At 48.2% G+C, this 10,705-nt stretch overlaps 1 protein-coding gene and 1 non-coding gene across 33 annotated transcripts in view; both read right to left on the reverse strand.

The window, feature by feature from the left end:
- Clasp2 (cytoplasmic linker associated protein 2) overlaps window positions 1-5,784 on the reverse strand; it is a 208,582-nt gene extending 202,798 nt beyond the window's left edge. For all 32 annotated transcript variants that reach the window (XM_045136851.1, XM_045136845.1, XM_045136850.1 and 29 more), the window contains exon 1: window positions 5,572-5,784. In XM_045136851.1, the coding sequence (XP_044992786.1) occupies window positions 5,572-5,766 (195 nt within the window). In that variant the 5' untranslated portion in view covers window positions 5,767-5,784. The remainder of the gene's footprint in view (window positions 1-5,571) is intronic.
- Window positions 3,188-3,313, reverse strand: LOC123455696. Its single transcript, XR_006634079.1, has one exon. It is a non-coding gene; the product is annotated as a small nucleolar RNA SNORA40 (small nucleolar RNA).
- Window positions 5,785-10,705: the final 4,921 nt, after the last annotated feature.

Genomic DNA, 10,705 nt, shown 5'->3' on the forward strand with positions numbered 1-10,705 from the left:
CCACATTATCATCACTGCCTGGACTCTTGGTATCAAATTCAGAAAAACCACTGACAAGAACAATACCAGGGAACTTCCCATCATCTTCCATGAGGTTTTAGAATTCCAGGTCAACCTGAGCTAGACTGAGAACCTACCTCAAAAAACCAAAAGAAGGAAGGAAGGAAGGAAGGAAGGAATGAATGAATGAATGAATGAATTAGGGCTGAAGAGATGCCTGAACGGTTAAGGCTAACAACCATGGTTCAATTCCCCAGTACCCATGAAAAGCCAGATGCACAAAGCAGTGCATGCATCTGGAGTTCATTTGCAGTGGTGATTGGCCTTGGCACACCCACTCTCTTCTCTTCTTCCTCTCTGCTTGCAAGTAAGTAAAAACATTTTTAAAAGGGGGGAAGGGGCTGGGGCTGAAGAGATGGCTTAGCGGTTAAGGTGCTTGCTTGTCAAGCTTAAGAACTCCCGTCTGAATCACTAGATCCCACGTAAGCCAGTCGCACAGTGACACAAGGGTGCAATTGCACAAAGGGGCGCACGTGTCTGGAGCTCGTTTGCAGTGGCTGAAGGTCCTGACAAGCCCATTCTTTCCTCCACTCTCTCTCTTTCTCTCTCTCTCCCCCCCCCCCCTAATAATAATAGCAATAATAAAGGGGGGGTGCTGGAGAGATGGCTTAGCAGGTAAGGCGGTTGCATGCACAGCCTCAGGACCCAGGTTCAACCCCACAGAAGCCACATAGGCCAGGTGCAAAAGGTGACACATGTGCACAAGGTCACCTATGCGCATAAGGTGGCGCAAACATCTGGAATGCAACTGCAGTGACTAGAAGCCCAAGTGTGTCAATTCTCTCTTGCTCCCTCATTAAATTAAAAAAAAAAAAAAAAAAAGCATTTGGATGGAGAGATGGCTCAGCGGTTAAGGCACTTGCCTGTGAAGTCAAAGGACCCAGGTTCCATTCCCCAGTACCACTTAAACCAGCTGCACAAGGTGCTGCAACTATCTGGAGTTCATTTGCAGCAGATAGAGGACCTGGTGCACCCATTCTTCCTCTCCGCCCCCCTTGCTCTCTAATTAATTAATTTTTTAAAAAAGAGCCGTGTGTGGTGGCGCACACCTTTAATCCCAGCACTCAGGAGGCAGAGGCAGAAGGATTGTCATGAGTTCAAGGCCACCCTGAAACTACACAGTGAATTCCAAATCAGCCTGAGCTAGAGTGAGACCCTACCTCAAGAAATAAAATTTTAAAAAATTAAAAAAAAAAAAAACACAAGGCCAGTCTGTTAGGCTTGCGTCAAAAAAAGGGTTGGGTGGCCAGTGCCTTTGAGTACATAAGAAGGCATGGCATTGAACATTCAAGCTGAGGAACTCAATGAAGAATACAGACAATTCATCCATCACAGCAGCAGAGAAGGCACACTGGCCAGCAGCGCGATCCAGCGCGTGTGGACAGGGCAGAAGAAGCCCGTGGAAGTGCTGAGTGCTAGACCTGTCGCAGCTACAGTAGCTTGTGAGAAGCAAGGAAAGAGTGTTCAAGCCTAGGGACAAGCCCTGAAGGACAATAAGGGGCTGTTTTACCAGGAAAGCAGCAGAGTGGAAGCCGACCTCAGGGGCAGGGCAGAGAAGCATGCTGTGTATCACAGAGGCCAGGTGTGTCTCACAAGATGGACCACTCAACTGCCACCGCTGACAGTACTCTGAAGAGTGCAATGGCACTGGTAGTATGCCCTGGCACACCCATACTCACTGTCTCTTTTTTATTAATATTTTTGTTCATTTTTTATTTATGTATTTGAGAGCAACAGAGCAAGAAAGGCAGACAGAGAGAGAGAATGGGCACACCAGGACCTCCAGCCACTGCAAACGCACTCCAGACACACGCACCTTCTTGTTTATCTGGCTAACATGGGTCCTGAGGAATCTATCCTTGAACCAGGGTCCTTAGGCTTCACAGGCAAATGCTTAGCCACTAAGCCATCTCTCCAGCCCTCGCTCTGTCTCTTTTTCTCAGTTTCTCTCTCAAATAAGTAAATGAAAACATTTTGTTTATTTGTTTAGGATGAGGGCAGATAAAGAGAGAGCACAGGCGTGCCAGGGCCTCTAGCCACTGCAAATGAACTCAGACGCATGTGCCATCTTGGGCATCTGGCTTATGTGGGTAGTGGGGAATCAAACCTGAGTCCTTCACAGCCAAGTGTTTTAACCACTAAGCAATCTCTCTAAACCAGTAAAAATATTTTTAATATTTATTTATTTATTTGAGAGAGATGGGGGAAGGGAAAGAGTGGGTGCACCACAGCCCCCAGCCACTGAAAATGAATTCCATATGCATGCACCCCCTTGTGCATCTGGCTTACATGGTCCTGGAGAACTGAACCAGGATCCTTTGGCTTTGCAGGCAGACATCTTAACCGCTAAGCCATCTCTCCAGCCCCCAATAAAAATATTTTCTTTTAAAGAGCTAAATTTAACTTTTATTCCCTCCTTCCACAAAAAAACGCTAGCAAAACTTCAAGCCAGAAATATATGCTGATTTCACACACTGTCAATATGTGAAAAACCAATACTTTCATTTAAGGGATTTCCCATGTGTCTCCTTCATTGTATTGTGGTCACCTTAATTCTGCAGAAGCTCAGTCCTTGCAAGAACTGATCCAGTTGAGTAATTGGACATATGCCACAATTTTCTGAGCCTCTCCCTGGTGGAATGGCAAAGTTTCTGAGATCTCTGACATCTAATTCCTTGAAGCAATTTACTTTAGGATCCTACAGTTCTATAAACATGTTCAGGTCCTATTCATTTTAAAATGTTAACATCCATTCACAGCTTATGATAGGTATCTGAGCCAGGCATGGTGGCACATGCCTTTAATCCCAGCACTCAGGAGGCAGAAGTCGGAGGATCACCATGAGTTCGAGGCCACCCTGAGACTACATAGTGAATTCCAGGTCAGCCTGGGCTACAGTGAGACCCTACCTCGAAAAACCAAAAAAAAAAAAAAAAAAAGTATCTGTATCTGCAGACCTCATGTTCAAGATAAAAACCTTAAGAACAAGAGACTGCCTTCGTCTATCACTCACATATCAAAATACTATTCAGTTTCTGAGATTTATTACCATCTGTACTTTAAAAATATCAACTCTATTCTTAGAACCAACCTTGTTATTGATACCACCATTCTGAAATGTCTGTGCCATATTCCTTCTTATCTGTACCAAAACTCATACTTAACAATGAGTTCTGGGTTGCAAAAGAGGATTATTTTTGCACCTGTCTTTAAGTCTTTGTCCATCAGTTCAACAAAGACAAGGACAAGTGCTGCAATAAAAATATTTTTGAAGGGGCTGGAGAGAGAGCTTAGCGGTTAAGACGTCTGCCTGCAAAGCCAAAGGATCCTGGTTCAACTCTCCAGGACCTACATAAGCCATGGCATGCCCATTCTCTCTATCTCTCTGCCTCTTTCTCTCTCTTAAATAAACAAATAAAATATTACATATATATGTATGTATGTATGTATGTATGTATGTATGTTTGAAGCCAGGTGTGATGGCACATGCCTTTAATCCCAGCAATTGGGAGGCAGAGGTAGGAGGATCACAGTGAGTTCAAGGCCACCCAGAGACTACATAGTGAATTCCAGGTCAGCCTGGGATAGAGCAAGACTATACCTCGAAAAACAAAAATAAACATTAAAAAAAATGTCTAAAAAGCTTAAACTTTCCAAAAACTCATACAGGGCCAGGCGTGGTGGCGCATGCCTTTAATCCCAGCACTTGGGAGGCAGAAGTAGAAGGATCACCATGAGTTTGAGGCCACCCTGAGACTACACAGTGAATTCCAGGTCAGCCTAGGCTAGAGTGAAACCTTACCTGGAAGAAAAAAAAAAAAAAAAAAAAAACTCATACAGGTTTTACTATGAAATCTCCATAACTCTACCTTTGAGGTTTTAAAACACCATATTCTCTGGATACATTACTAAAAGGAATCACTTCATTCAAGGGAGGTTCCTGCCAGCATTTTAAACCAACACTGCCACCAGGAGACTAAAAAGAAAAAAGTCACAGCTCTCAACCAAGGAAGAGGCTAATAACAGAAAGTCACCTGGTTCCCTACCTGGCGACATGACAACCTGCCTGCTAGTGACTCAACATCTACTCCTCCTCGACCCTCATCCTTTTCTTCAGTGTTGCAGCATGAACTAAATCTGCATGGAAGAACATGGGTACAGATCTGAGTCCATCCATGACTGCCGTAAAACAAGACAACAAAGAGAGCGATGGCTGTCCCGCTGTCAATAAAGGGAAACAAATTGTACCCTGGGAGTTAGGTTTATTAACGGTCAATGTAACAGAGAACCTTTAGGAGGAAGCCCTGAGGATGATTTAGAGATGAGGATCAACCCTCGTAGGTAGCCAGGCGTGGAGGCTCACGCCTTTAATTCCAGCACTAGGGAGGTAGAGGTAGGAGGAAGGATGTGAGTTTGAGACCACCCTGAGACAACATAGTGAATTCCAGGTCAGACTGGGCTAGATTGAGACCCTACCTCGAAAAATAAAAAAATTTTAAAACTTAAAAAAACACCTTGGATGCATAAAAACTGAGGAAAAAGAAAAGAAGTTGGAGATGAAACAGCAAAGAAATCATTAGGCACCTGCAAAATAAGAGGTGGAAAAAAAACCCTGACATAAAAAATAATAGACTAAGCCAGGCGTGGTGGTGCATGCCATAAATCTCAGCACTGGGGAGGCAGAGGTAGGAGGATCCCCGTGAGTTCAAGACCACCCTGAGACTACAGAGTGAATTCCAAGTCAGCCTAGGCTACAATGAGACTTAAAAAAAAAAAAAAAGACGACTATTTGTTGGAAAGAACAGCAGAGGGAGGAAAAGAAAAGAAAGGTGGTGGAAGGGGATTATGATCATGCAATATTGTTTATATGGATGGAAGTTGTCGATGAAAAGGTTTTTTTAAAACAGTCATGAGGAAGAGATGAAACTGACATCTCCAACTTAAAAATTATACCTTCGTGTCTTAAACCAGGGGTTGCATGGTGGGAGGTGTAATCTTAAACGTCTTGGAGCCTTTGGCTTTATGTTTTGTCTTTTTTATTTTATCTTGTTTTGTTTTTACCGAGATAGGGTCTCGCTCTAACCCAGGCTGACCTGGAATTCACTATGTAGTCTCAGGCTGGCTTCGAACTCACCATGATGATCCTACCTCTGCCTCCCGAGGGCTGGCATCAAAAGCGTGCGAGCCACCACCTCCGGGCTCCAGTTTTGTGTTTTTACGTGTGTGTGTGTGTGTGTATGTGTATATATATATAATTTTTTTTTAAAGTGATGGACACAGCATGTCCAAGCGGCAAGTCGTGTCACGGAATCGCAGCACGGGTCAGCTTCCGAAGCCGGGGGCAACGGGAAGAAGACAAGGGCCCCACCCACCCCACCCCACCCCACCCACCCCACCCCACCCCACCCCGGAGGGGGGAGCCGGAAACTTCCCAGCCCGCGCCCATCGCCCGGGGTTAAAGGGGCAGCGACGAGTGGCGAGAGCGCGGCGTGTCCGCTCCGCTCCGCTTACCCGGTAGTTGCTCGAGCCCACCCAGCCGGTGAGCGCATCCACGATCTTGCCCAGGCGGCTCGGGTCGTCCTCCAGATCCGGGAGGGCTCCGGGCTGGCCGAGGTAAAGCAGGACTTCCTGACCGGCCTGCAGCCGGCTGCCCACGTCCTTCTGCAACACCTGCGCGCACAAGTAGTCGGCGCCGCGGGGCTCCATGGTGGCGGGGGAGGCGGCGGCAGCGCCCGCCCGGGACCCAGCAACTTTCTCCGAGCGCCGCCCAGCCGCCGCCGCCGCCGCGGCTCCCCGCGGGGAGAAAGCCGGCGCGGGACGGACTCGCCAGCCTGAAGCTCCGCTTCCCGCCACCGGCGATGCTGCGCGCCACCGAAACTAATTAAATCAAGAAATAAAACCAAAGCGGACGCCCCCGCTCTCGAACTACTCAAACTCGGCGCCTTCCTCCCCACCCCCCCGCCCCTCCCGCCTCCACTTTCCAGCCCGCGGCCGCCGGCGACGTCAGCGCGCGCGCGTGACGTCAGCGCGACACCGCCCAGCGCCCGCCTCCCGCGCGCGCGTGACGTCAGCGCGACACCGCCCAGCGCCCGCCTCCCGCGCGCGCGTGACGTCAGCGCGACACCGCCCAGCGCCCGTCAGCGCGCGCATGCGCACGCCCCGAGGCCGAGGCAGCGGGCTGCGGACGATGTGGCGGCGGCGAGGAGCCGCGTCCCTCTTTCTCCCTCCTCGCCCACGCGCGCACACACACCCACACACACACACCCTCGCTCTCTGGAAAACTGCAGACTCTATCCCCTTAAGGTGCCGCGGGTGTCGGCCCTCGGGCCGGGCGCAGCTTCCGGTCGTGGCTCTTACGTGTCGGCGGAGCGCTTCCGGATTCCCCTCCACGTCCATCATCCATCCTTGGGAAAAGTTGCCGGTGCTTGGAATCTGCCCCGCCCCGCCACGCCCCGCCACGGACGTCTTTCCCCACCCCAGCGGCTGTGTAATACCTTTTTATGTTGTTCAAGGTTTCATTTATATGGAGAGGTTGTGGGGGGTTTTCATGGGGGGGCGTTGGTTTTTCGAGGTAAGAGTCTCGTTCTGGCTCAGGGTGGCCTCGAACTCACAGCCATCCTCCTACCTCTGCCTCCTGAGTGCTGGGATTAAAGGTGTGCGCCGCCACGCCCGGCTCTATACGGAGGCTTTTTTGGCTAGTGTACTGACTTTTGTAATTGCACATTGCCGCACCCCACCCCAGGAAGTTCCCCTGCGCTAAACTCCGCCTTGGGCCATGCTAATTTCTCTTTGATTTTTGTTTAGTCCGGCCTGACCTACAGCTCACTTCTTAGTCTTTTTCCCTTTTAGGAACTTAAGTAGCCACAGAGTCTTCATTCCTTTCCTTCCTTCCTCCCCCCCCCCCTTTTTTTTTTCCTGAGGTAGGGTCTCCCTCTAGCTCAGGCTGACCTGGAATTCACTGTGTTGTCTCAGGGTGGCCTTGAACTCACGGTGATCCTCCTACCTCTGCCTCCCGAGTGCTGGGATTAAAGCGGTGCGCCACCACACCCGGCTCCCTTTCCCTTTTTTTGTCTCCCCACCACCACTATCTAAGGTAGTACTCAGAGTGTAGCTTCTTTCTCACAGCAAAATGTTTTGATATTTCATCCCTTTCCTGTCTTACTACTTTTTATTTATTTCTTTGAGCAGCAGATGGAGAATGGGCACACCAGGGCTTCTAGCCGCAGCAAACGAACCCCAGACACTTGCACCACCTTGTGCATCTGGCTTGAATGGATATTGGGGAATCGAGCCTAGGTCCTTAGTTTCACAGGCAGGAGCCTTAACCGCCAAGCCATCTCTGTAGCCCTTGATGGCCCCTTTGATAAGTGTGGGCATCATCCCTCAGCAGTATGGTGGAGGAGGAGCCCATTCTTCTTTGGGATAGAGCCGTGTTTTGTTTTGTTCTGCTTTTTTCTAAGTAGGTTCTCACTCTGGTCCAGGCTGACCTGGAATTCATTATGTAGTCTCAGGGTGTCCTCGAATTCAGTGATCCTCCTACCTCTGCCTCCCTAGTGCTGGCAATTAAAGGCATGCGCCACCACGCCCTGCGAGAGCCGCCTTTTGTTCTCTGATCACCCGCTTTCAGACTAACCTCCTTTCTCATTCTGCAGTTTGCACACAACATATTATGGCTTCCTTTACTACCCATTCTACTAATCTCTTCTTGTGTCTATCTGTATATATCCTGCTGTTCTGTTTTTAGGAATTTAAGTGTGAAATGCCCCCCCCATAGGCCTTGAGGTTTTGTGTAGCCCAGACCATTTTCTTTTTTTATTTTTTTAATTTAAAAAAGGTTTTGGGCTGGAGAGATGGCTTAGCGGTTAAGCGCTTGCCTGTGAAGCCTAAGGACCCCGGTTCGAGGCTCGGTTCCCCAGGTCCCACGTTAGCCAGATGCACAAGGGGGCGCACGCGTCTGGAGTTCGTTTGCAGAGGCTGGAAGCCCTGGCGCGCCCATTCTCTCTCTCTCTCCCTCTATCTGTCTTTCTCTCTGTGTCTGTCACTCTCAAATAAATAAATAAATAAAAATTTTAAAAAAAAAATAAAATAAAAAAAGGTTTTAATATCTTATTATTTATTTATTTATAGCACACCTATTTGCCTATGTCTCTCTTTCATATAAATAAATAAAATATTTAAAGTAAAAAATAATAATAGCACTGTGTGGGAGTGCACACATTTAATCCCAGCAGTCAAGAGACAGAGATAGTAGCCAGGCATGGTGGCGCACGCTTTTAATCCCAGCACTCAGGAGGCAGAGGTAGGAGGATTGCCGTGAGTTCAAGTCCACCCTACCTCCAAAAACCAAACAAAAAAAAAGAGAGACAGAGATAGCAGGAGTCCTATGAGTTCAAGGCCACCCTGAGACTACATAGTGAATTTCAGGTCAACCTTGGCTAGAGTGAGGCTCTACATCAAAAAAAAAAAATTAAAAATAAATAATAAAACAAGCCAGGCATGCATGGTGGCATACACCTTTGATCTCAGCACTCAGGAGGCAAAGACAGGAGGATCACTGTGAATTGGAGGCCACCCTGAGATTACATAGTGAATTCCAGGTCAGCCCGGGCTAGCGTGAGATGGAAGAGCAACTAAGGAAAACACCTAAGATTAACTCCTCTCCCATATATGTGAGCACACCTGCTTAAAACACAACTAAACTAAAACATTCTCTCTTTTTTTTGTTGTTGTTGTTGTCTTGTTTCTCAAGGTAGGGTTTCACTCTTGCCCAGGTTGACCTGGAATTCACTATGTGGTCTCAGGGTGGCCTCAAACTCATGGCAATCCACCTACCTCTGCTTCCCAAAGGCTGAGATTAAAGGCATGGGCCATTACTCCCAGCTTAAAAAAAGTTATAAAAGGTATCTTCAAAAAATAAAAGTGAAGCCAGGCGTGGTGGCGCATGCCTTCAATCCCAGCCCTTGGGAGGCAGAGGTATGTAGATCACCATGAGTTCGAGGCCACCCTGAGAGTACATAGTGAATTTCCAGGTCAGCCTGAGCTAGCATGAGACCCTACCTCGAACAAACAAAAACAAAAAATAAAAGTAAAGTGTAGAGAGGCTTGTACCATGGCTACCCCAAGTTTAGAGAAGATAGATAGGTAATAGGCCTACAGTTAGTAAATGTATCTGTTGCAGTCAGGTTGGCATGGCTGGCAGAAAACACTTGACCAAGAGCAACCTGTAAGGGAAAAAGGTTTATGTTGGGTTACAGACTCGAGGGGAAGCTCCATGACAGCAGGGGAAAACAATGGCATGAGCAGAGGGTGGACATCACCCCCTGGCCAACATAAGGTGGACAATAGGAACAGGAGAGTGTGCCAAACACTGGCAAGGGGGAGCTGGCTATAACACCCATAAGCCGACCCCCAACAATACACTCCCTCCAAGAGGTGTTAATTCCCAAATCTCCATCATCTGGGCACCTAGCATTCCGAACACCTAAGTTTATGAGGGAGACCTGGATCAAACCACCACAGTATACAAACTGTAGTAGATCGGGAAATGTGTAAGGGAAATACACAAGTGGTAGGTTTAGAGACCAGAGGAAAATTGTACATTTAATCAAAATGAGAAGTTACCCCAAACTATAAAACAGAGGCAAACAGAAAAGTCCCCCCAGACCAAGAAACACTATTATGCTCTCTGTCCACCCCCAGCCAGGCTGTAGTGAGGAGAGACCAGAGTCAAACGTATCCCTGTCGCCAGTTTGAGGAAAGGCAAGAGGAGAGACAGGAAGAAGGCCAGAGCCTTCATAATATAGTAAATGCATTTTTTTTTCGTTTTTTTGCTTGCCACTCAGACAGTGTCCTCTCCCTCCCGCTCCGGCTCCCCCGCAGGAGAGCAGGAATGATCGGCAAGGGGCGGTCGCAGCAAAGCAACACCACGTAAAATATGTGGTGGCGTGCGCCTTTAATCCCAGCACTCGGAAGGCAGAGGTAGGAGGATCGCCTTGAGTTCAAAACTACCCTGAGACTCCATAGTGAATTCCAGGTCAGCCTGGGCTACAGTGAGACCCTACCTAAAAAAATAAAAAATAAATAAATAAAAAGATCCCTGAAAATATAGTCATAGTAAATGTATTCTTTTCATCAGATTCAGCTATGTAAAGGAAAGACCCAATTGGTTTGTAGATTCGAAGGGAGGACCCCAGAGCCAGCACCCCTAGGTAGTATGTTAGACCATGGGCAGCAGAGGGCACTGTGGCAGGGTCACAAGACTTTTAGGGAAGTCTTGTGGATGAGTCTTGATCAGACACCGGTTCCATTCATGCCAAGGAGGGTTGGCATGTGGGGTGGCATCTCCTGGCTCTCTCTGGGTCTCAATTTCTAGTTGAAACTGCCTAAAGAAACTGACTTCCTCCTATTTCTCCTTCACTGCTAGAAGCACTAAAATCACATGTATATGTTCCACGCAGTGTGTGTTGGGGTGTAGAGTGCATACATGTGTGTACGCAGATGTACACTCCCTGTGCACGAGTGGAAGGCAAAGAATGTTGGGTGCTCCCTGCCTTTACTAATCCACGTCTCTCATTGGTTCTGGACTTTGCTATTTCTCCAGGCCACGGGGGGGGGGGGGGGGGGGGGGGGGGGGGGGGGAGCTCCG

The sequence above is a fragment of the Jaculus jaculus genome, chromosome 17 (assembly GCF_020740685.1).
Source record: "Jaculus jaculus isolate mJacJac1 chromosome 17, mJacJac1.mat.Y.cur, whole genome shotgun sequence".
In the NCBI taxonomy this organism is placed as follows: domain Eukaryota; kingdom Metazoa; phylum Chordata; class Mammalia; order Rodentia; family Dipodidae; genus Jaculus; species Jaculus jaculus.